Source organism: Pseudophryne corroboree, chromosome 1, assembly GCF_028390025.1.
Source record: "Pseudophryne corroboree isolate aPseCor3 chromosome 1, aPseCor3.hap2, whole genome shotgun sequence".
In the NCBI taxonomy this organism is placed as follows: Eukaryota; Metazoa; Chordata; class Amphibia; order Anura; family Myobatrachidae; genus Pseudophryne; species Pseudophryne corroboree.
The window spans coordinates 991,001,994-991,028,509 of record NC_086444.1 but is presented as its reverse complement, the minus strand read 5'-3'; the positions used below and the strand labels follow the sequence as shown (position 1 = coordinate 991,028,509).

The 26,516-nt window shown below is 46.5% G+C and overlaps 1 protein-coding gene across 6 annotated transcripts in view; it reads right to left on the bottom strand.

Moving 5' to 3' along the window:
- The window catches only part of TTC29 (tetratricopeptide repeat domain 29), a 562,022-nt gene that overhangs the window by 495,976 nt on the left and 39,530 nt on the right, over positions 1 to 26,516 (bottom strand). For 3 of the 6 annotated variants that reach the window (XM_063920589.1, XM_063920588.1, XM_063920590.1), the window contains exon 2: positions 18,014 to 18,129. In XM_063920589.1, the coding sequence (XP_063776659.1) occupies positions 18,014 to 18,123 (110 nt within the window). In that variant the 5' untranslated portion in view covers positions 18,124 to 18,129. Of the gene's footprint in view, positions 1 to 18,013; positions 18,130 to 24,691; positions 24,765 to 26,516 lie in introns of those variants that run through there. The other 3 variants (XR_010177479.1, XM_063920587.1, XM_063920591.1) reach the window with 2 other exon arrangements.

Below are 26,516 nucleotides of genomic sequence, written 5' to 3'. Positions count from 1 at the left end.
AAAGATGTCTGAGGATACATATATATCCCACCCCTTGACAGGTGCCAATGTAACAAGATAATCAATGTTATTCACTTCACCTGTCAGTGGTTTAAATGTTATGGCTGATGTGCGTATGTCTAAAGTAGGAATAAATTAATTGCATGATGGAACTGTGAAAGTTGGGAAAAAGGAGATTTATGGTAGACTTAATCTCTTTCTGCGAGGTAAACTGGGTTCCACAGGGAATACATCGGGGTGTAGAGATGGATCTTGATCAAGAGGCACCAACAGGCTAAAGCTTTAGACTGTCCCAGGATGCATTGCGAGGCCTCCTCTATAACCCCGCCTCCAGGCACTGTGAGCTCAGTTTTGTTAACCAGTCCAATGCAGAAGCAGGTAAAGGAGAAGGCAGATGTTAGTCACATAGAACCACGTTCTCACGACAGGAGAAGGAACTAGCGGCTAATGCCATACAAACCCAAAGAAGCTAAGTGCGTCAGGGTAGGCGCCCTATGAAACCCAGCGTACTTTGCAGAAAGAGATTTCACTATGGTAAGTCTGCCATAAATCTCCTTTTCTGCAGCGGGGTACGGTACACTGTGTTCCACAGGGAATACATCAGGGATGTCCTAAAGGGATGTCCTAAAGCATCCCCTCCTCAAGGGAGGGGATGCACCTTAGCGGGTATGAGAACTTGGCGTCCAAAGGAAGCATCCTGGGAGGCAGAAGTATCAAAGGCATAGAACCTAATAAACGTGTTCACTGAGGACCACATAGCTGCCTTGTACAATTGTTCAGAGGACGCGCCACGACGGGACGCCCAAGAGGGTCCAACAGACAGAGTAAAATGGGCTTTAATGCAGAAGCTGGGAGTCCAGCCTGCGCATAAGCTTGTGCAATCACCATTCTAATCCATCTGGCCAAGGTTTGCTTATTCGCAGGCCAGCCACGTTTGTGAAAACCAAACAGTACAAAGAGGGTATCTGACCTGATAGAGGCAGTCCTCTCCACATATATACGGAGAGCCCGTACCACATCCAAAGACCGTTCTTTGGAGGACAATTCAGAAGAGATGAAGGCTGGAACCACAATCTCTTGATTAAGGTGAAAAGATGACACCACCAGGGCGATTAAATCACCAGGGCGGGTTCTAAGAACTGCTCGGTCACAATGAAAATATAAAAGAGGGTGGACGACGGGACAACGCGCCTAAGTGCGACACCCTTCTAGCAAAGGCAATAGCCAGCATAAAAAGGTCCTTGGCTGTGAGACATTTATGGTCCACAGACTCAAAAGGTTCAAATGGAGACTCTTGCAGGGCATTCAAGACAACAGACAAATCCCATGGAGCCACAGGAGGGTCATAGGGAGGCTGAATCCGCAGTACGCCCTGAGTGAATGCATGAACATCAGGAGTAGACGCAATTTTTCTCTGAAACCACACCGACAAGGCAGATATGTGAACCTTGAGGGAGGCCAGATGAAGTCCTAAATCCAGGCCTTGTTGCAAAAAAAGCCAGAAGTCTGGAAGTACTAAACGTGTAAGCTTCGTAATTCTTAGCAGCACACCAGGTGAAGTAAGAATTCCAGACCCTATGATAAATCCGTGCAGAAGCCGGTTTGCGGGCCTTCAGCATAGTTTGGATAACAGCCTCGGAGAGTCCTTTGGCCCTCAGGAGTGAAGCTTCAAGAGCCATGCCACCATAGCCAGCCTGACCAGGTCCAGGTAGACACAAGGGCCCTGAACGAGGAGGTATGGGTGTTGAGGAAGTAGAAGAGGATGCTCTATCGATAGACCCTGCAGGTCTGAGATCCAATGCAGTCTGAGTTACGCTGGAGCGACTAGAAGTAGTATTCCTCCTTCTTGCTTGAACTTCCGTAGTACCCTGGAGAGAAGTGACACTGGAGGGTACACGTAGGGCAGCCGAAAGTTCCATGGAATTGCCAGTGAGTCCACGAACGCTGCTTGAGGATCCCTTGTTCTTTATCCGAAGACCGGAACTTTGTGATTGTGTCAAGGCACCATGAGGTCTACATCTGGAAGGCCCCACTTGTCCACTAGGAATTGAAAGACTGCCTAATGAAGACTCCACTCTCCGGCATGCACGTCCTGACGACTGAGGAAATCCACTTCCCAGTTGAGGACTCCCGGAATGAACACTGTTGATATTGCTGGCAGATGGCGTTCCACCCAACAAAGGATTTTTGACACTTCCATCATTGCCATGCGGCTTCGAGTGCCACATTGATGATTTATGTATGCCACCATGGTGGCGTTGTCTGACTGTACTTGAACAGGCCTGTTCTGTATCAGAGGCAGGGCAAGAGACACAGCATTGAACACTGGGGGTAATTCCAAGTTGATCGCAGCAGGATTTTTGATAGCAATTGGGCAAAGCCATGTGCACTGCAGGGGAGGCAGATATAACATGTGCAGAGAGAGTTAGATTTGGGTGGGGTGTATTCAATCTGCAATCTAATTTGCAGTGTAAAAATAAAGCAGCCAGTATTTACCCTGCACAGAAATAAAATAACCCACCCAAATCTAACTCTTTCTGCACGTTATATCTGCCTCTAACTCTTTCTGCACATGTTATATCTGCCTCCCCTGCAGTGCACATGGTTTTGCCCAATTGCTATCAAAAATCCTGCTGCGATCAACTTGGAATTACCTCCATTGCCCGCAATTCCAGAATGTTTATCGGGAGGAGAGATTCCTCCTTGGTCCACCGACCATGGAGAAAGTGTTGCTCTAGCACTGCGTCCCAACCCCGCAGACTGGCGTCCGTAGTTAGTAGGACCCAGTTGCAGATCCAGAAGGGACGGCCCCTGCTAAACTGTTGGTGGTGTAGCCACCAGCTCAGTGACAGACGAACCTCCGGAGTCCAGGAGATCATTTGAGACTTGATCCGATAAGGCAGGCCGTCCCACTTGGAACGGATTAACCTCTGCAGAGGGCGGGAATGAAATTGAGCGTACTCTACCATGTCGAAAGCCGACACCATGAGGCTTAGTACTTGCATCGCCGAGTGTATCAACACTCTTGAGCGAGAGAGGAAGTATCTGATCCTGTCCTGAAGTTTCAGGACTTTTTCTGGAGACAGAAACAGTCTTTGGCTGTGTGTGTCCAGCAGTGCCCCCAGGTGCACCATGCGCCGAGCAGGGACCAGCGAGGACTTCTTCCAGTTGACTAGCCACCCGTGGGCTTGTAGGAAGCGTACCGTCAGTTGCAAATGACTGAGGAGGACATCTTGGGAGTTCGCCAAGGATCTGCAAGTCGTCCAGATACGGCAGGATCCTGATTCCCTGACCACGTAGATGAGCCGTCATCACGTCCATAACCTTGGTGAAGATCCGAGGGCCCGTGGCCAGTCCAAACGGCAGAGCCTGGAACTGATAGTGAAGGTTGCCAATAGCAAACCGCAGATATTGCTGATGTGATATGGCAATAGGTATATGCAGATTAGCATCTTGTATATCCAGGGATACCATATAATCTCCGGGTTCCATGGCCAGTACAATCGAGCGCAGCATTTCCATACGGAACTTGGACACTCTCACAAATTTGTTCAGTGATTTTAATTGTTCTTTATTTATTTATTGTCCCTTATATATTGTCCTATATATAGTTGTCCCCTTCATTTTTTATTTTCTGAAAGTAACAGGGAGTTAGCACTAATTAAAAATGGGGGTGGCCGTGATTGAGAATCTCACTTAGTGCGTGTCGTGCATGATGTATGCGCACCTGGCACAACAGTCCGAGTGTGGGTACATCTGTACGAGATGTAAGCGAACGGCTGTCATGGAAGCCCATGTAACTGATCTAGAGCGACCGTTATGCGACTGAGGAGTATTCACAATCTCGAGCAAAGTTTAGATAGAACGATGGAGGAGTTGCAGGGGGGATCACTGGTAGACGAGGATGATCAGGTAGACAGCTGGGTCACGGTTAGAAGGAAGAAGAAGAGGGGGAGGGGGAGACAGGACATCTCTGATCTGCCAAACCCCAACAAATTTGCCCAATTGGACGAAGATTCTGAGGATGGCAGTGAGGAAATGAGGCGCCATCTTTTTTGTTGCAATGGATTGCACCTGAATGAGGAGGGGGCTGCGGTGCTGGGGGGCAGGATGGTTAGAAGGTTGGAGGAGCTTTTAAACTAGGAGCCTGGGGGGAGGGTTTAGCTAGAAGCTACGGATCAAACAGTGAGAACAGTAAGGATGGGGGTAGTGAACAATTTGGGGGTGGAGAAGGGGAGAGCGAAAGATCAGCCGGCAAGGGTATTTGTACGGGTATTGACACCGGAAATACTGAGACAGGTATTTCCTTAGATATTCCCAATTTATCACCTAACGACGAATATGGCTCAACAATACGGTATATAGAAAATGATGTCTATAGCATAAGGGAAGATACTAATATCGGGGGGGGGGGGGGTTAGAAAGTCTTAATAGGTCAAACAGAGATAGTAGTGAGGAAAGCTGTATTAAATATTAAATATGAGGGGGGTGGAAAGGGAGGGAGGAGTATAACAGTCGGTAAGGATAAGTCTAGAAGGACGCTTGTAAATATAGATAAGATACCATTAAAACAAACGGGCAAGGGAGATGCTAAGCTAAAATGTTTGCTTGTAAACGCAAGAAACCTATCGGGTAAAATGCGGGAATTGAAATGGCTTGTATCAAAATCTCAGTATGATATTATAGGTATTACGGACACATGGCGGGACGACTCTCACAACTAGGTTGCGATTTTGGAGGGATATTCTGTTTTCAGGAGGATAGGGCTACCAAAAGGGGAGGAGAGGTATGTCTCTTTGTTAAACCGTATCTAAAACCAAACTTAATAGATGGTATTTACGAGGGGGCTGGAGATAACGTGGAGTCACTATGGGTTGAGATCACAAGTGGGGGCACAGAAGCAAAGAAACTATTCATTGGCACGTGCTACAAGCAACCGGATATTAACATACATGACGAGGAACAACTCTTAGTGCAAATTGAAAAAGCTGCTGGAATGGGGGACATCCTAGTTTTAGGGGATTTTAACAATCCAGATATAAATTGGAGTAATGCTTCATGCATAAAAACTAGGAGCAGCAGGTTCTTAAATACATTAAAGGATCAATACTTGACTCAATTAGTCGAGGAGCCAACTAGAGGTAAAACTATTCTGGACCTAGTTATTACCAATAATATTGACATTATATCAAACACTAAAGTTGGGGAGACCTTGGGAAACAGTGACCACTTTATGATCACATTTGACATCAGTTTCAAGAAACATAGCTATAAAGGAGCAACTAAAACATTTAACTTTAGAAAAGCTAACTTCAATATGCTGAGACAGGCACTAAACGACATTGACTGGGAAGTTTTGTTTCCTGGTTAAGACACAACGGAAATGTGGGTAGCTTTTAAAGGGTTGCTTGATAGCAATCAGTAGCGGATCTTGCCACGGGCAAGCAGGACTTTTGCCCGGGGCGCCGCCTTCCGGAGGGCGTAGGGCGCCATCTGGAGGGCGCCGCACCAGGGCAAGATCCGCTGCTGCTGTGTGCCTCCCGCTGCCCCTGGCCGCTGCCCCCCCGCTGCCGCTGGGAAGGGAAACTAGACGCGTACGCGTCTAGTTTCCCTTCGTGGAGAGGTCCTTTACTGTGCGGTGCGCGATGACGTCATCGCGCACCGCACAGCAAAGGTCCTCTCAACGAAGGGAACTAGACGCTACGCGTCTAGTTTCCCTTCGTGAAGAGGACCTTTGCTGTGCGGTGCGCGATGACGTCATCGTGCACCGCACATCATTTCAGTCTGTACAGGGGGCGTAAATGACCACGCCCCCTGTACGAAGCCATGCCCCCTAATGCCACCCGGGGCGCCAGAAGCCCCGGAACCGGCCCTGATAGCAATATTCACAAATTCATTCCCATGAGCAGTAAATGCAGGAGTACTAAACACAAGCCAATGTGGCTCAATAAAGAGGTCAAAGAAGCAATGGCTAAAAAGAAGCGTGCTTTCAAAACATTTAAATCTAATAAAGGGGAGGAGTCATTCCAGCATTATAAGGAATGCAACAAAAAATGTAAAAAGTAATAAGGGCAGCTAAAATTGTAAACAAAAAACAAATCACTATAGAGAGTAAAACCAATCCTAAAATGTTTTATAAATACATAAACAGTAAAAGGTTAAAGAAGGAGAACGTATGCCCACTAAAAGATGAAGCTTTGATAAATGATGATAAAATAAAAGCTGAAATACTGAACACATTTTTTTCCTCAGTATTCACCAGGGAGGTTCAGACGGTGAGAGTAGTGCATAACGATAGTGAAGGTAATGATTCTTGGCTTGATGCTTGTTTAAGTGAGGAAGCAGTCCTGGAGAGACTAAGCAACATAAAGATTAATAAATCACCAGGTCCAGATGGTTTTCATCCGAGGGTTATTATGGTTACAGCTAGCAAAACCCCTATACATGATTTTCCAAAGTTCAATTACATCAGGCGCATAGCTGAGGTAGCGCCTTTCATTTAAAAAGGGAACTAAAAATAATCCTGGTAATTATAGACCAGTTAGTTTAACCTCTATAGTGGGTCAAATATTTTGAGGGATAGCATACAGGATTATCTGCAGGTTAAGATCATGTCAAACTAACTTAATCAGCTTCTACAAGGAAGTGAGTGCAAATCTTGACCAGGCAAAAGCAGTGGATGTGGTGTATTTAGATTTTGCAAAAGCATTTGATTCAGTGCCTCACAGGAGACTGATCATCAAGTTAAGGGAACAAGGCCTAGGATATACTATTTGCACATGGATAGGTAATTGGCTGGATAATAGAGTACAACGAGTAGTGGTCAACGGGATGTTCTCCAGCTGGGCACCAATAGTCAGCGGAATACCACAAGGGTCCGTACTTCGCCCGCTACTGTTCAATATATTTATAAATGATCTAGGAATAGGTCTGGAAAGCACAGTGTCAATCTTTGCAGATGATACTAAACTGTGTAAGGTAATTCATTCAGAAAGCGATGTGCAGTCTCTACAGAATGACTTATTTAAACTTGAAACCTGGGCATCTAAATTGGGAATGAGGTTCAATATAGAAAAATGCAAAGTTATGCATTTTGGGACAAAAAAACACATGCATCCTACACTCTAAATGGGGAAAAATTAGGGGTAACCGTGGTGGAAAAAGATTTGGGGGTGCTCATAGATAATAGGCTTAGTAACAGTACACAATGTCAAAATGCAGCAAAAAAGGCAAATGAAGTGCTTGCGTGCATAAAACGGGGCATTGAGACAAGGGACAAGGATGTAATCCTGCCACTGTACAAATCATTGGTACGTCCACACCTTAAATATTGTGTTCAATTTTTGGCATAATATTATAAAAAGATATCAGGGAACTAGAAAGGGTTCAAAGGCGAGCTACTAAATTGATTAAAGGGTTAGAGACACTGGAGTACGAGGAAAGGCTTACTAGGTTAAATATGTATACACTAGAAAAGAGGCATCTAAGAGGAGACATTATTAATACATTCAAACATGTAAAGGGTCATTGCAAGGAGTTGGCAGGGGATCTGTTTATTAAAAGAACTCTGTATAGGACGCGTGGGCACTCACTGAGGCTGGAGGAGGGAAAATTCCGTACACAACGTTGGAAAGGGTTCTTCTCCGTAAGGGGAATAAAGATTTGGAACTCACTGCCGGAGAAGGTAGTAATGGTAGACTCTGTAATTGCATTTAAAAACGGATTGGACACATTTTTAACTGGAAAACATATCCAGGGTTATAGCATTTAGCATAATGACATTAATATCTGGGAGTGATAAAATCATAGTTGTCAATTGGTACTAAACCATTACTTTAGCAGGTGCATTATAATATGAACAGCTTAACACAGAATATAGGTTGAACCCGATGAGCATTTTGACTCTTTTAAACCTCACTAACTATGAGGTTGAGCATAGGCCGTAAAGACCCATTGGGTTTCGGGACTAGAAACAGGGTCGAGTCGTATCCTCCGCCTCTCTGGGACAGGGGTACCGGCACTAACCCTCCTGTATCCAGGAGAGAATGCACAACCAGGTGTAGAGTTTGCACCTTCAACGGATCTGAAGGAATAACCGTTGTGCAGAACTGGCGAGGGGGACGTCTCTTGAAATAGACTATGCACCCGCGAGAGACCTCTCGCACCCATGCGTCTGAAGTGGTCTTTAACCAGACCTGGGTGAACTGCAGAAGTCGGTCTGCCACCCTGGGAACCCCCAGGGGGAGGCCCGCCCCGTCATGCAGCAGGCTTATCTTGTTTGGAAGCAGGCTGACGGGCAGCCCAGGATTGTTTTGCTTTGGGCTTAGTGGTTTTGGGAGCACAAGCTTGTCTCGGGTATGCCTGACCTTTTGATTTCCCTTGAGGTTCGAAAGGAACGAAAAGTGGTCATCTTTGCCTTCTGTGTAGAAGGATTAGTACTCGGGAGAAATGCAGTCTTAGAAGTTGCTAAGTCAGTCACAATCTTATTCAGATCTTCCCCAAAAAGGATGTACCTCCAAGGTCTTTTTGGAGTCCAGGTCCACCTTCCATGACCTCAACCGCAGAATTCGGTGAGTCAGGATGGACGTAGTCGTCACCTTAGCCGCCATTACACCTACCTCAGAGGACGCCTCCTGAATGTAGTGGGAGGCAGTGGTAATATGAGACAGATATTGTCTGGCAGTGTCAGATATATCCTGAGGCAGCTCTTCTGCTATTGCCTGAACCTATACTTCAATTCCTTTTGCGGCCCAGGAGGCTGCTATAGTGGATCTATGTACAGCACATGTAAGGGAGTAAACAGACTTCAGGCATCCTGCCACACGTTTATCTGTCGGTTCCTTCAGTGAGGTGACAGTGGTAACAGGCAGAGAAGATGACACCACAAGACGGATGACATGGCAGAGGATAACGAGCTAGCATCTTTTTAGACAGGGAGAATTTCTTTCCTGGAGAAGACCAGGGTTCCTGACGTATGTCTACTAAATGGTCAGAAAGCGGAAAGACTACTTTAGATACCTTCTGACGTTTAAACTTATCAGGTTTCTTAGACGCAGTAGTGGGATCTACGTCATCATCAATTTGTAGAATCAGCTTAATAGCCTCCAGTAGGTCAGGGACATCAACCTGAGTTGTAGATTCCTCATGAGAAGCAGCTGTATCAGTGTCTGACGGGTCAGTATATTCCCCATCCTCATCAGACGATTCATCTGAGATATTAGTGGATTGTGAGGAGGAAGCAGCCCGCTTGGATGACCCCTTGACACCAGAGTGATGTGGGGTAGGTTTCTGTTTAACCAAAGATTGATTTAGTTGCTGAAACTGGGTAGACAAAGTAACCACCCAAGGAGGATTCACCGCAGGGACAATATGTGGCCGCAATGGCACAGGAGGTCCCATAGGGGGCGCAAGGTGTGTCACAAGTGTATTGAGCATAGCTGAGAACGCCGCCCAAGGTGGCTCCTGATTGGCTGCAGGAGCTGCAGGTTGAGTGGGAGATGTATGGCACATATTACACAGACGATCATGCAAAACTTCCGCCTGCATGAGGCAGGAGCATCCGCGGATTTACCACCCTTTGTGTTAGACATTATGGTGAATGCAGCCATAGAGCGTATGAGTACGATACAGCCAGACAAATATAATACCTGCAAATAAATCCCCTATTTATGTGACACCATCCACAGTACACAAACAGAATAAATGCGGTATGATGTGACTGGGTACACAGTAGAATACACTTGATTATAAATACAGTGCAGCACCTAGTCCTTTAGGGTATAGAATGCAGTGATAGATAGAGCTGTGATACACTGAAATGAAATCCACACACCAGATACAGGCACACACAGTCACAGTGACAATGCAGATAATTATTTTAGTCAGACAATAAAACTGCACTGGACTAGTAAATATATATATATATATTTTATATATATATATATATAAATAAAACAATGCGCGGTCCAAGACCGGATGTATATATCAGAAAACTTGCACAATATATTCTGGTAGAGGTACACTTGTTCTTAACTAACACTGTCGTAAAATGACATGTGGAATACTTAAGTGTCTGTAAAATCACAGCGCTGATGAATCAGGCGGATTTACAGAGGAGACCTTGCCCTGCAGTCCCGGAGACCAGTCGCAGCTACTGTGAGAAGATGGCACCCAAAGTCTCAGTCAGGGAGTGAGGGAGAGTGTGAGGCAGCTCCAGGGTGGCAACACCAGCAGTAGATGGTGCCCGGAGCTTGGGGAGGGGCTACAGGTCAAGCGCCTTATCCCCTTATACAGGTTCTCACCACCGGGTACTGTGGAGCCTTATTAAACAGGATATTTCACTATCTGACCTGTGCTCTCATGTCCTGGTAGATATAGTGGGGTCCCTGCTCTGTCACAGTGTCCAGGCCAGCGTCGTGGTTCGTCTCCTAAGACCGCGACCGGAATGCGATTTAATGGCGGGTCCCGCATGGGAGACACTCTTACCTCCTCCCTCCAGCCACGCGATCCAGGAGTGCGTCTGCGGTGGTGTGCCTAGGAACCAGAGCACCTCCGCCGCAAGTACCCGGGAACAGAGCCAGTGGTAGTATGGGACGCCGCTTGGGAGGTGATGGAGCCGCAGCACAGTATGTCACACTGACATATGAAGTGCTGCAGCCCTTGAAGTCTTCTAAAAAGCTTTTTCAGGGTTGCTTAGTGCAACCCCCCTTTTAAGTGACCTGCTTCATGCAGGCACCAACTCTAAAACTGAGCTCACAGTGCCTGGAGGCGGGGTTATAGAGGAGGCCCCGCAATGCATCCTGGGACAGTCTAAAGCTTTAGACTGTTGGTGCCTCTGGATCAAGATCCATCTCTACACCCCAATGTATTCCCTGTGGAACACAGTGTACCCCGCTGCAGAAAATTGGAGTGTTGAATAATAAGCGTAATACTATGGTCATGAATCATAATCATACAATGTTACTGCTGCGATTTTTGTAGCTATGAACGTGAGAAAATAGGATTTTAATTACCTACCGGTAAATCCTTTTCTCGTAGTCCGTAGAGGATGCTGGAGTCCACATTAGTACCATGGGGTATAGACGGGTCCCTTGGGAGCCATGGGCACTTTAAGAGTTTAATAGTGTGGGCTGGCTCCTCCCTCTATGCCCCTCCTACCAGACTCAGTCTAGAAATTGTGCCCGAGGAGATGGACATACTTCGAGAGAAGGAAATACACAGCTCACACATAACAAGGCAAACCAAGCTAACTATCTTGAACAATTCAGCAACAGCTGAACAACAGTACTTAACCAAGTAACAATGCAGCACTTAACCAAGTAACAAGGTAGTACTGAACCAAGTAACAACTGCAGGAGAGCGAAGCGCTAGGTGGGCGCCCAGCATCCTCTATGAACTATGAGAAAAAGATTTACTGGTAGGTAATTAGAATCCTATTTTCTCTTACATCCTAGAGGATGCTGGGGTCCACATTAGTACCATGGGGATGTACCAAAGCTCCCAGTACGGGAGGGAGAGCGTGGAGGCTCCTGCAGAACAGATTGACCAAACTTTAGGTCCTCAGAGGCCAAAGTATCAAACTTGTAGAACTTAGCAAACGTGTTCGACCCTGACCAAGTTGCTGCTCGGGAAAGTTGTAAAGCCGAGACACCCCGGGCAGCCGCCCAGGAAGAACCCACTTTACGAGTAGAGTGGGCCTTAACAGATTTTGGACAAGCTTGCCGTAGAATAAGCATGCTGGATAGTGAACCTGATCTAGCAAGAAATCGTCTGCTTAGAAGCAGGACACACAATCTTGTTGGGATCATAAAGGACAAAAAGAGAAATCGACTTCCTGTGACGTGAAGTCCTCTTCACATAAATCTTCAAAGCCCTCACAACATCCAAGGACTTTGAGGTAATTGAGGAGTCAGTCGCCACTGGCACCACAATAGGTTGGTTGATATGAAAAGCCAACACAACCTATGGAAGAAACTGCTGACACGTCCTGAGCCCAGCTCTATCTTCATGAAAAATCAAGTAGGGGCTCTTGCAGGACAATGCCCCCAGTTCAGACCCATGCCTAGCCGAAGCTAATGCCAACAGTGTGACCACTTTCAAAGTGAGAAACTTTACCTCAACCTCCTGTAGAGGCTCAAACCAATCCGATTGCAGGAACTGCAACACCACGTTAAGATCCCAAGGTGCCGTAGGAGGCAGAAAAGGAAGCTGGATGTGCAACACCCCTTTCAAGAAAGTCTGAACCTCAGGGAGGGTAGCCAATTGTTTCTGGAAGATAATGGACAAGGCCGAAATCTGGACTTTTATGGAGCCCGGACGTAGGCCCACATCCACACCTGCTTGCAGGAAGAGGAGAAACCACCCAAGTTGAAACTCCACTGTAGAAAACTTCTTGGATTCACACCAAGACACATACTTTTTCCAAATGCGATGGTAATATTTAGACGTTACTCCTTTCCTAGCCTGTAGGGTAGGAACAACTTTCATCAGCATGCCTTTCCGAGCTAAGATCTGGCGTTCAACCTCCATGCCGTCAAACGTAGCTGTGGTAAGTCCTGATAAGCGAACGGCCCCTGTTGCAGAAGGTCCTCTCGAAGAGGAAGAGGCCTCGGATCTTCCAGCAGTAACTCCAGAAGATCAGCAGCCTCCCTGTGCCTAACATCTTAAATAAAATAATAAAACCAGAAAAGCTCTAGGATCTCCCCTAGCTGTGACCGGCTCCTCCGGGCACATTTTCTAAACTGAGTCTGGTAGGAGGAGCATAGAGGGTGGAGCCAGCCCACACTATTAAACTCTTAAAGTGCTCATGGCTTCCAAGGGACCCGTCTATACCCCATGATACTAATGTGGACCCCAGCATCCTCTAGGACATAAGAGAAAATATGGTAATGCCACTGATAGATAATGAATGGTGTTGAGACAAATTGTACTCGAAGAACAGGGTACAGACACAATTAGTAGTATGGCATTACTTTAAGCTGTGTTCATTGAAGAAATACTGTAGCAAAGAAAATGTTGAAATTAAAATAGAACTGAGACATTTGTGAAGTTGGGGGGGAGAAAATCAGGGCAAACTGAACATTGGAATACGACTCTTCCTTAGTTAATGAATAAATCGGTTTAAAAGTGCTGTGAGGCGAAAAAGTAACAAAGTGAAGACTACTTATGATCTAGATAAAAAAATGTAAAGAATGGCTGAGTAAAATGATCAGCATGATGTCTTTTGGGGTTGGTTAGATTAAGGAGAAAAAGGAACTGTTGATTTTGTCTCATCACCAGGGCCGGACTGCCCATCTGGCACTTCTGCCAAATGCCACAAGAGCCGATGGGCCGGTAGGCTGGTCCTGTCACACAGAGAGTAGGGAAGGTTGTGCGCAGACTACAGCTCTCTAGTCTGGCCGCTCTCCCACCCCCGGTTTGCCGTGTTGCGCGCCCCCACCTGTCTCCATGGAAAATAAGATTTTACTTACCGATAAATCTATTTCTCTTAGTCCGTAGTGGATGCTGGGGACTCCGTCAGGACCATGGGGAATAGCGGCTCCGCAGGAGACAGGGCACAAAAGTAAAAGCTTTAGGATCAGGTGGTGTGCACTGGCTCCTCCCCCTATGACCCTCCTCCAAGCCTCAGTTAGGATACTGTGCCCGGACGAGCGTACACAATAAGGAAGGATCTTGAATCCCGGGTAAGACTCATACCAGCCACACCAATCACACTGTACAACCTGTGATCTGAACCCAGTTAACAGCATGATAACAGCGGAGCCTCTGAAAAGATGGCTCACAACAATAATAACCCGATTTTTGTAACAATAACTATGTACAAGTATTGCAGACAATCCGCACTTGGGATGGGCGCCCAGCATCCACTACGGACTACGAGAAATAGATTTATCGGTAAGTAAAATCTTATTTTCTCTAACGTCCTAGTGGATGCTGGGGACTCCGTCAGGACCATGGGGATTATACCAAAGCTCCCAAACGGGCGGGAGAGTGCGGATGACTCTGCAGCACCGAATGAGAGAACTCCAGGTCCTCCTCAGCCAGGGTATCAAATTTGTAGAATTTTACAAACGTGTTCTCCCCCGACCACGTAGCTGCTCGGCAGAGTTGTAATGCCGAGACCCCTCGGGCAGCCGCCCAGGATGAGCCCACCTTCCTTGTGGAATGGGCCTTGACAGATTTAGGCTGTGGCAGGCCTGCCACAGAATGTGCAAGTTGAAATGTGCTACAAATCCAACGAGCAATCGTCTGCTTAGAAGCAAGAGCACCCAGTTTGTTGGGTGCATACAGGATAACAGCGAGTCAGTTTTCCTGACTCCAGCCGTCCTGGAAACCTATATTTTCAGGGCCCTGACAACATCTAGCAACTTGGAGTCCTCCAAGTCCCTAGTAGCCGCAGGTACCACAATAAGCTGGTTCAGGTGAAACGCTGACACCACCTTAGGAAGAAACTGGGGACGAGTCCGCAGCTCTGCCCTGTCCGAATGGACAATCAGATATGGCTTTTGTGAGACAAAGCCGCCAATTCTGACACTCGCCTGGCCGAGGCCAGGGCCAACAGCATGGTCACTTTTCATGTGAGATATTTCAAATCCACAGATTTGAGCGGTTTAAAATGTGATTTGAGGAATCCCAGAACTACGTTGAGATCCCACAGTGCCACTGGAGGCACAAAAAGGGGGTTGTATATGCAATACTCCCTTGACAAACTTCTGGACTTCAGGAACTGAAGCCAATTCTTTCTGGAAGAAAATTGACAGGGCCGAAATTTGAACCTTAATGGACCCCAATTTGAGGCCCATAGACACTCCTGTTTGCAGGAAATGCAGGAATCGACCGAGTTGAAATTTCTTCGTGGGGCCTTCCTGGCCTCACACCACGCAACATATTTTCGCCACATGTGGTGATAATGTTTTGCGGTCACCTCCTTCCTGGTTTTGACCAGGGTAGGAATGACCTCTTCCGGAATGCCTTTTTCCCTTAGGATCTGGCGTTCCACCGCCATGCCGTCAAACGCAGCCGCGGTAAGTCTTGGAACAGACCTGGTACTTGCTGAAGCAAGTCCCTTCTTAGCGGCAGAGGCCATGAGTCCTCTGTGAGCATTTCTTGAAGTTCCGGGTGCCACGTCCTTCTTGGCCAATCCGGAGCCACGAGTATAGTTCTTACTCCTCTACGTCTTATAATTCTCAGTACCTTGGTTATGAGAAGCAGAGGAGGGAACACATACACCGACTGGTACACCCACGGTGTTACCAGAACGTCCACAGATATTGCTTGAGGGTCTCTTGACCTGGCGCAATACCTGTCCAGTTTTTTGTTCAGGCGGGACGCCATCATGTCCACCTTTGGTCTTTCCCAACGGTTCACAATCATGTGGAATACTTCCCGATGAAGTCCCCACTCTCCCGGGTGGAGGTCGTGCCTGCTGAGGAAGTCTGCTTCCCAGTTGTCCACTCCCGGAATGAACACTGCTGACAGTGCTATCACATGATTTTTCGCCCAGCGAAGAATCCTTGCAGTTTCTGCCATTGCCCTCCTGCTTCTTGTGCCGCCCTGTCTGTTTACGTGGGCGACTGCCGTGATGTTGTCCCACTGGATCAATACCGGCTGACCTTGAAGCAGAGGTCTTGCTAAGCTTAGAACATTGTAAATTGCCCTTAGCTCCAGTATATTTATGTGGAGAGAAGTCTCCAGACTTGATCACACTCCCTGGAAATTTTTTCCCTGTGTGACTGCTCCCCAGCCTCTCAGGCTGGCATCCGTGGTCACCAGGACCCAGTCCTGAATGCCGAATCTGCGGCCCTTTAGTAGATGAGCACTCTGCAGCTACCGCAGAAGAAACACCCTTGTCCTTGGAGACAGGGTTATCCGCTGATGCATCTGAAGATGCGATCCGGACCATTTTTCCAGCAGATCCCACTGAAAAGTTCTTGCGTGAAATCTACCGAATGGAATCGCTTCGTAAGAAGCCACCATTTTTCCCAGGACCCTTGTGCAATGATGCACTGACACTTTTCCTGGTTTTAGGAGGTTCCTGACTAGCTCGGATAACTCCCTGGCTTTCTTCTCCGGGAGAAACACCTTTTTCTGGACTGTGTCCAGAATCATCCCTAGGAACAGCAGACGTGTCGTCGGAAACAGCGGCGGTTTTGGAATATTTAGAATCCACCCGTGCTGTTGTAGAACTACTTGAGATAGTGCTACTCCGACCTCCAACTGTTCTCTGGACCTTGCCCCTATCAGGAGATCGTCCATTTTCTTTGAAGAAGAATCATCATTTTGGCCATTACCTTGGTAAGGACCCGGGGTGCCGTGGACAATCCAACCGGCAGCGTCTGAAACTGATAGTGACAGTTCTGTACCACGAACCTGAGGTACCCTTGGTGAGAAGGGCAAATTGGGACATGGAGGTAAGCATCCCTGATGTCCCGGGACACCATATAGTCCCCTTCTTCCTGGTTCGCTATCACTGCTCTGAGTGACTCCATCTTGATTTGAACCTTTGTATGTAAGTGTTCAACTATTTCAGATTTAGAATAGGTCTCACCGAGCCGTCTGGCTTCAGTACCACAATATAGTGTGGAATAATACCCCTTTCCTTGTTGTAGGAGGGGTACTTTGATTATCACCTGCTGGGAATACAGCTTGTGAATTGTTTCCACTACTGCCTCCCTGTCGGAGGGAGACGTTGGTAAAGCAGACTTCAGGAACCTGCGAGGGGGAGACGTCTCGAATTTCCAATCTGTACCCCTGGGATACTACTTGTAGGATCCAGGGGTCCACTTGCGAGTGAGCCCTTGCCAGCAGGACTCACTGAAAATAAAAAACCTAACAAAACTTTTACTCTAAGCAGCTCTTTAGGAGAGCCACCTAGATTGCACCCTTCTCGGCCGGGCACAAAAATCTAACTGAGGCTTGGAGGAGGGTCATAGGGGGAGGAGCCAGTGCACACCACCTGATCCTAAAGCTTTTACTTTTGTGCCCTGTCTCCTGCGGAGCCGCTATACCCCATGGTCCTGACGGAGTCTCCAGCATCCACTAGGACGTTAGAGAAATAGGGGCATGCCACATCTGCCGTGTACGCCCCCATGACTCGCGGCACGCCCTTGTCGGTAGTGTCCGCGCACCCCCCATTCGCAACACGCGTGCCCATGACAGGGCCGATTTCGACCACCAGTCCATCCCTTCTCATCACTAATATACAGGATAATGTAACACTAAGGTGAAACAAAATAAAGTAACAGAGTAACACCATATGGCTGGGATAATAAGTTGTAGATTTAGCATGTTACATTGCTAAAAGCACAGGAAAGTTCATAATGATTACATAGGGGATGCAGGGGAATGGATTTGAGATTTGTCTGACGATGGCAACCACATAATATAAACAATCTTGCCCGATATTTGTTGTAGAGACATAATTACACATTTATTAATCTGTATGCTACTGTACATTTCCTGCTCTCAGTTGTATTCTAATGCCAGCAGCCCCAGCATGGGGCAGAAGGCAGAGGCAGCAGCTTTATAGTAGTCTAAAAAGCAAAACTGACCCTGCCACTTGCTTCGGGAGTACAACAATAAGTTCATTACAACAGTTTACAAATGCGTCCTCATACATCTAGCCTCAATACGCCATGAAGTGAGAGATGACTGCCATGAGTGAGCTGTCACGTCCCGTCCGACTCTGCCAATGTTGCATGCCTCTTTTTGCCAAAAGTGCATCCTAGTCCCAATGCAATGCGACTAGGAGGCACAAGGAGACAATACTGATTAATTTGATATATACTTGTATATTACGTGTGACCGAGTGTTTAGGGAGCAGAACTGAACTTGAATCAAATTAAATCAAAGTCAGTATTTATTATAAACTTATTTTTTTAGACATTCTGTATACGTAAAACCCACTACATTTCATGGAAAAATATTTTTTCTGTAACAGAAATAGTTGAATGTGCAAAATCAAAAGCATAAAGATACTTTGGCAAAAACTGAATAGGTGACTAAAGGAACATACCGGTGCCTCACTTCATCAGGCTTTTTGGGAGACTGAGGAACTGACTTTGGCTGCACATGGCTGGGAAACCCCTGAAGGACTTGTCTTGGCATAGCTGGCAAAATACTCATTTTATTCTGAAACAAAACACAAATAATAGTTAATAACAAGCTGGATGCATGGATGTTAGTACATGGGGCAGTACGGATGGTGTAATGGTTAGCATTACTGCCTCACAGCACTGAGGTCATGGGTTTGTTTCCCACCATGGCCCTAACTGTGTGGGGTTTGTATATTCTCTCCATACTTGCGTGGGTTTCCTCCAGGTACTCCAGTTTCCTCCCACAATCCAAAAATATACTGGTAGGTTAATTGGCTTCTAACAAATATAACCCTAGCGTGAATGCGTGTACATGTGGTAGGGAATACAGGTTGAGTATCCCTTATCCAAAATGCTTGGGACCAGAGGTATTTTGGATATCGGATTTTTCCGTATTTTGGAATAATTGCATACCATAATGAGATATCATGGTGATGGGACCTAAATCTAAGCACAGAATGCATTTGTTTTATATGCACCTTATACACACAGCCTGAAGGTAATTTTAGCCAATATTTTTTATAACTTTGTGCATTAAACAAAGTGTGTCTACATTCACACAATTAATTTATGTTTCATATACACAGTCTGAAGGTCATTCAATACAATATTTTTAATAACTGTGTGTATTAAACAAAGTTTGTGTACATTGAGCCATCAAAAAACAAAAGTTTCACTATCTCACTCTCGCTCAAAAAAGTCCGTATTTCGGAATATTCCGTATTTCGGATATTTGGATATGGGATACTCAACCTGTATAGATTGTAAGCTCCACTGGGGCAGGGACTGAAGTGAATGGCCAAATATTCTCTCTGTAAAGCGCTGCGGAATATGTGTGCACTATATAATAGGATTTTAATACCTACCGGTAAATCCTTTTCTATTAGTCCGTAGAGGATGCTGGGGATGCTTCAAGAACCATGGAGTATAGACGGGATCCGCAGGAGACATGGGCACACTATAAGACTTTGAATGGGTGTGAACTGGCTCCTCCCTCTAAACCCCTCCTCCAGACTCCAGTTATACTGTGCCCAGGGAGACGGACATTTCAAGGAAAAAGATTTAATTAATTATTGTAAACTAAAGTGAGATACATACCAGCTCACACCACTAACATGCCGTACAACATGGCATTCAACAACAACGCATGCAACGGCATGACCAACAACAGTCACAGATAGACTGAACTCAACGCAACATTAGCGTAACTATTACCAAACTGCAGAAACAGCCCGCACTGGGACGGGCGCCCAGCATCCTCTACGGACTAAGAGAAAAGGATTTACTGGTAGGTATTAAAATCCTATTTTCTCATACGTCCTAGAGGATGATGGGGATGCTTCAAGAACCATGGGGTTTATACCAAAGCTCTAGAACGGGCGGGAGAGTGCGGATGACTCTGCAGCACCGATTGACCAAACAAGAGGTCCTCCTCCGCCAGAGTATCAAACTTGTAAAACTTCGCAAAAGTGTTTGAACCCGACCAAGTAGCAGCTCGGCAAAGTTGTAACGCCGAGACTCCCCGGGCAGCCGTCCAGGATGAGCCCACCTTTCTGGTAGAATGGGCTTTCACCGATTTCAGTAACGGCAATCCTGCCGTAGAATGAGCCTGCTGAATCGTATTACAAATCCAGCGCGCAATAGTCTGCTTAGAAGCAGGAGCCCCAATCTTGTTGGGAGCCCACAGGACAACAGAGTCTCTGTTTTCCTAATCTGTGCCGTTCTGGCGACATAGATCTTCAAAGCTCTAACCACATCGAGAGACTTTGACTCCGCCAGGGCGTCAGTAGCCACTGGCAACACAATTGGCTGGTTAACATGAAATGATGAAACCACTTTTGGCAGAAATTGCTGACGAGTTCTCAACTCCACTCTATCAGCATGGAAAATCAAGTAGGGGCTTTTGTGAGACAAAGCCGCCAACTCGCCTTGCAGACGCCAAGGCCAACAACATGACCACTTTCCAAGTAAGGAATTTTAACTCAACCTTGCCAAAGGTTCAAACCAAAATGATTGAAAGAATTGCAACACCACATTAAGGTCCCATGGTGCCACTGGGGGCACAAATGGAGGTTAAATGTGCAGCACACCTTTTACGAAGGTCTGAACCTCTGGAAGAGAGGCCAATTCCCTTTGAAAAAAAGATTGACAAGGCCGAAATCTGTGCTTTAATAGAGACTAACTTTAGGCCCGCATCCACACCTGCTCGTAGGAAATGGAGCAAACGCCCCAGGTGAAATTCCTCCGTAGGAGCCTTCTTGGATTCACACCAAGAGACATATTTTCTCCAAATACGGTGGTCATGCTTTGCCGTTACTTCTTTTCTAGCCTGAAGAAGTGTAGGTATGACTTCACTGGGAATACCCTTTCGGGCTAGGATCTGGCGCTCAACCTCCATGCCGTCAAATGCAGCCGCGGTAAATTCTGATACACGCACGGCCCCTGTTGTAACAGGTCCTCCCGAAGACGAAGAGGCCAGGGATCTTCTATGAGTAACTCCTGAAGATCTGGATACCAGGCCCTTTTTTGACAATCTGGAACAATCAGGATCGCCTGAACCCTTGTTCTTCTTTTTTTTTCCAAAATATTTTTATTGAGGTCAAAAAGGCATGTTGAATCATAACAGATGATGACATATAATGACATATAATTCAACTGTACCTGGGGCCACATTAGCCACCCGGGACAGTTGTGTGTGAAAAGAAAGAGAAAATAGAATCCAAAGCCTAGAACAGAGAACCTCACATTTTCACTTTTTACATCGATACATTTAGATATATGTTATATCATAGTATTGTGTAACCAAATAGCAAAGTTAGTAAACATAAAATATGATGGAACAGTTAATGTGTTCCTGCTAATTAGCAGATTCTTTGCCTAGCAGTAAAGCATATTAATGCGTCTCCCCCTTTGGGGATCGCTAAATCCTAAAACAATAAAAACATTAACAGTATTAACAACATTATTAACATTATTAATCGTACCTGCCAGAACCCGGGGGCCGCCGACCCATCCACGGAGACATCAACAGTGTGATAAGAAGAGATAGACGATAGATATCCAGTGTTAGGGAGTAGGAGGAGGTAGATGTAAGAACTTAAGGGTCAGGTGCGGGCAATCAGAGTTGAGACGATGAGAGGGAATAGAAAGCAAGAAAACAAGAGAAGAGTAGAAGGTAGGGAAGCGGAGAGGGGGCTAGGGTGTAGTTATGGAAGAGCGATGGGGGGGTCATCTGCTAGAATTTGGAGCCCGTACCAGGTGGTGCAGTGAAAGCTTTGTTTAATGGCTGTTTTTGTCGGAATAGGTAGTGTGTTGATAAATCGTCGCCAGCAGTGAAACAAGGTGGGGGTTAATATTTCTTTGTTAAGGGAAGTCTCCAGCCAGTCCATTGTGAATAGGAATAGTAGTCTGGCGGTAGCTAGAGGTAGTGTGGGGGGGGTATTGGATATCCATTGTTGTAATATGGCCTTCCTGCCTACCGCTGAGAGGATCATAATTAGTTTCGTGTCTCGAGAGGGAATATCGTTTTGGTCACGGACATACCCGAATAGCGCCCAAGAGGCAGTACATCGGAAGCGCAAGCCCAACTCGGCAGTTCCGTAGGTGTGTAGTTCTGTCCAAAATTTTTGGATGTGGCTGCAGTGCCAGAAGCAGTGCATAAGATCTGCTATTAATGAAGAGCATTTTAAGCATTTAGCCGAGTCGGACAAGCCCATCAAATGGCCCCTCCTTGGTGATATGTAGGCTCTGTGTAGTATTTTGTATGCCATTTCTTGATAGAGGCTGGCAGGGATAAGTTTGAGGGAGCTCGCAAAGCTATCCACTATGTTCTCCGGGGACATTGACGGGATTTGGGTGGACCATGTTTGTATTTGTGTGAGGTCTGTAGTAGGTATGTGTTCCGTGCGTATGCGGGTATATATTGCTGAGATGGAGCAAGTCCCTGAGCGCAGAAGTGCGTCCAGAGAGTTAACCAGGTCTGTGGCAGTAAGATGTGAGAGGGTCGATCGTATGTAGTGTGATATTTGGTAGAAATAAAAGCGATGGCGGGGGCTAACTCCATATTTGGTTGACACCTCCGTGAAGGTGAGTATTCTTTTGTTGGAGTCGAGGAGGTTTCCTATACATGTGATACCTGAGGCGTGCCAATTGGTAAAGGGGGTGTGGGCCTGACCATTTTGGAATTGTGTATTTCCTACCAAAGGGAGAAAGAGTGAGTAGGTGTGGTGTAGCTTAAGAGATCTGCGGGAGAGTCTCCACGCTACAATAGTAGAGGTTAATAGAGGGTTATCCAAATGAAGGTTAGATATTTCCGATTTGTTTGCATGGAGGATGTAGCTGAGGGATAGGGGGGCACAGAATTGGGAGTCGACTAATGAGTCGGTAAAAGTAGACGTTCCGTGGATCCAGTCCATGGCGAATCGGAGGAGACAAGCATGGTTGTATTGCTCCACGCTCGGCAGATTCACCCCTCCATTTTGTATTGTTTGGGTTAACTTAAAAAGACTTATCCTGGGTCGTTTATTGGCCCAGATAAATTTCGAGATCGAGGAATTGAGATGAGATACATCAACTTTTGAGAGTATGATGGGCAACATCTGCAGAACGTAGAGCAGTCTGGGGAAACTAACCATCTTGACTAGATTACAGCGCCCCAAGAGATTTAAGGGTAGTGTTTGCCATAGCGTGAGTTCTGTCTGGATCTTAATGAGAATTGGGTGGATGTTGTCGGTGTATAGACGGGTGGGGTCAGCGGGTAGTATGATGCCTAGATATGTAATGTGGGTGCTAGCCCATCGGAATGGGAAGGGGGTATCCCAGCCTTTAGTAATCTGGGGAAATATGGCCAATGCTTCCGACTTGTCGAAATTGACGGTGAAGCCTGCAAAAGAGGAAAAGCGGTCAATAGCTTCTTGTAGTGCTGTTATCGACTGTCGTGGGTTGGAGGTAAGTATAAGGATGTCGTCTGCAAACGCCATAAGTTTAATTTCCCTGTTGCCAATTTTTATACCACGAAAGGTGGGTAAGTTGGTGATATATCGTATAAGGGGTTCTAGGGCGATGTTGAAGAGGAGGGGGGAAAGGGGGCAACCCTGTCTAGTTCCTCTCTCTAGGAGAAAGGGTGGGGAGGGGGTATTGTTAACTATCACCTGCGCAGATGGATTAATGTAGAGAGAGTCAACCAGTCCCCGAAACGTCTCGCCAAATCGCTGGTAGAGTAGAACTCTTGTTAAGTGAGGCCAGGCAATCTTGTCGAAAGCTTTTTCAGCGTCCAGGTTGATTAGGATGTTGTCTGTGATATTATTGGTGTGGGAGTGAGTAATGGCTGCCAGCGCCACTCTGATGCCTCGCACTGATTGTCTATGTTTAAGAAATCCCATCTGCGCTGGCGATATAATACGGGAAAGGCATAGCTGTAGTCGATTGGCCATCAGTTTGGTGAGGACCTTAAAGTCTTGATTAAGGAGTGAGATCGGTCTGTAGGACCCAGGCAGGGAGGGGTCTTTGCCTGGTTTTGGTATGACAATAATTGTGGCTTCGTTAAACCTAATGGGGATCTGTTTAGAGGTGAGAATATGGTTATAGAGTGATGTGAGGGTAGGGGCGAGTTCGTCTCTTAATATTTTGTAAAATTCCGCTCCGTATCCATCTGGGCCGGGGCTTTTGTTGTTTGGTAGGGTCTTGATGACCTCCACCACCTCCTCCACTGTTATCGGTTTATCTAGGGAGTCCCTCTCCTCTTGGGTCAAAATGGGGAGGTCTGCTTCCTTCAAAAATGATTGGTTGGCAGCAGGATCATCAGGGCCTTTAGTATATAAAGATTGGTAGAAATTTCTAAATTCTGAACAAATGAGGTCAGGAGTGGTGGTCAGTTTGTCCGCATGCATGATCGCGTTGACCCAGTTACGAGATTTGGGTCCTTTGATTAAATTTGCTAATAATTTGCCTGATTTGTTACCCCATCTGTGGAGTCTATTCCGCTGATAGTCATAGGAAAGCTGAGCCCGTTCCGTGAGAAATGTATCATATACAAGCTTGGCTGAGAGGTACGCCTCTTTGTGGGCGGGGGTGTCGTGTTGTGTGTAGCTGCGGTATGTTGAGGTGAGAGTGGAGCTCAGGGCGTGTAGTTGGGAGGAAAAAATTTTCCGTTTGGCGTGTGTATAGGACATAATGTGTCCCCTAAGGACGGCCTTTGCCGCCCCCCAAAAGATTGGTGAATCTAATTGTTGATCGCTATTGTCTGAGGTGTAGTTATGCCAGGACTGTTTGAGGTGAAGCATAAAATCAGTAGACTGGCGGAGGTAGGCTGGAAATCGCCATCTCAAGGCGGTGCGTTGTGGTAATCCTAGTTGGAGATGGAGAGATATAGGGGCATGGTCCGAGATGATAATATTCTCGATAGATGTATAGGTGATTTTGGGTAGGAGATTGGTGCCGGTAAAGATGTAGTCGATTCTGGAGTGGGATGAATGGGGGTGGGAATAAAAGGAATAGTCTTTTTGGGTGGGGTGGAGTATTCTCCACGGGTCTAGGAGGTTTAGTTGGGTACAGAAGGAGGAGAGCAAGTGGGTGTGGGGAGTAGAGGTAGTAGCACTTACCCTGGATCTGTCCATGGATGGGTCGACGACCGTGTTAAAATCTCCGCCAACTATCAAGTTTTGGCCTCCCCAGGTTATAAGGGTTGATAGCAGATCTGCAAAAAAAGAATCTGGTGAGGTATTTGGTGCATATACGTTAAGGAGAGTGTATGTCGTGTTTTGTATGTTTATATCTAATAATAAAAATCTGCCCTCTGGGTCAAGCTGTTTTCTGAGGATTGAGTGTTGTAGGTTGGCATGGATTAAAATCGCCACACCCCTAGATTTCGTGTGATAGGGAGAAGATATGCAACTCCCTATCCACGGGGCACGGAGGGTGTGTCTAGGATCATCCAACCAGTGTGTCTCTTGTAAAAATACAATCTGGGGAGACAAACGTTTCAAATGAGCCAGCACTTTTTTCCGTTTGACCGGGTGATTAAGGCCCTCTACGTTCCAAGATACCATGTGGAGTAATGTGGCCACTGGATCTACGTCTATGGGAGTTTGTGAGTGGGAGTCGGAGGGCATATTATCCCACTCCCATCGGGAAAAATATCATTAGAAAGGTTGGAAGGATAAGATGGGGTCCCACCCCGACCCAGCGAACGGGGGGGGGGAGTTTCCCAGTGGGGGGAGGGGGCTCCGACTTAGGCAGGCACAACTGACAAAACATAAAAATAATAACATAAGTAGTTTCCAACTATGGAAACCTAAACAACAGAGAATATACATGAGTGCGGGATATTCGCACTCCTTATATTCTGCATTTGAGACCCGAAAAGAAGGTTCGGATAGTGTTTAGCCATAATCAAAAAGAGTCACATGGTGATCAAGTGGAAGGAAGGGCGAAGTGTAGCCTAGCTTCGTCTGGATCTTCAAAGAACTTCGGACGTCCGTCTTCAAAGACTCTGAGGCGCGCTGGGTATAGTAGTGCGAATTTGATCTTTGCCTCAAAGAGGTGTCTGCATATGGGGGCAAACTCTTTGCGTTTCGCCGCCACTGCAGCTGAGAAGTCCTGAAAGATGAGAAGGCGTTCTCCGTTGATCGTCAGATTGGCTGTTTTTCGGTATTGGTCTAGGAGTCTCGTTTTATCTGCGTAATTTAAGATCCTCATGATGACCGGACGTGGGCGGCCTGATGTGTTTTTCCGTTCCGGGCCTAATCTGTGTGCTCTTTCAATGATCAGGGGGGATCCCTTGAGGTTCATGGACAGTTGTTCTGGGATGGCTAGCGAGAGGAGATCTAAGAGCTCGTGGCCTTTTACGGATTCGGGGATACCGATGACTCGTAGGTTATTTCTTCTGCTACGATTTTCCAAGTCATCGAGCTTATCTGAGAGATCCGCGACTTCGAGTTGTTTCGCCTGTAAGGATCTTTGAGCTTCAGTCAGATCATCCTCTAGGGCCGAGATCCTTTGCTCTGCCTCATCCAGGCGAGTGGAGTGTTGGGTTAATAGAGTTGATGATGATTCGATAGCTTCCTTCATGCCCGCTAGTTTTTCGTCGAGGAGAGGGCCTAGTACCGCCAGTAGGTCTTTGTGCTTCATCTTGGGTTGTTTGGCAGGCGGTTTAGATTTGCGGGAGCTTCTGGAAAGTGAGCGTGTAGTAGAGTGATCAGAGTCCGATGAGTCTATTTCCGGGGTGTCCTCTCGGGTTTGTTGATCAGTCCCTGCGGGCATTACGGATAGAGGTATCAAAAATTTTTCCATGCAGGGTCGCCCAGAGGGGGAGGTTAAGGCTAGAAACACTAGGTGTTTAGGTAGTAAATGATGTAGTGGGTCTCATGTGCTAGGTGGTTATTTATTGCTGGTCTTCATTTAGTGCGTTGCAGGTGCTCATCAAAT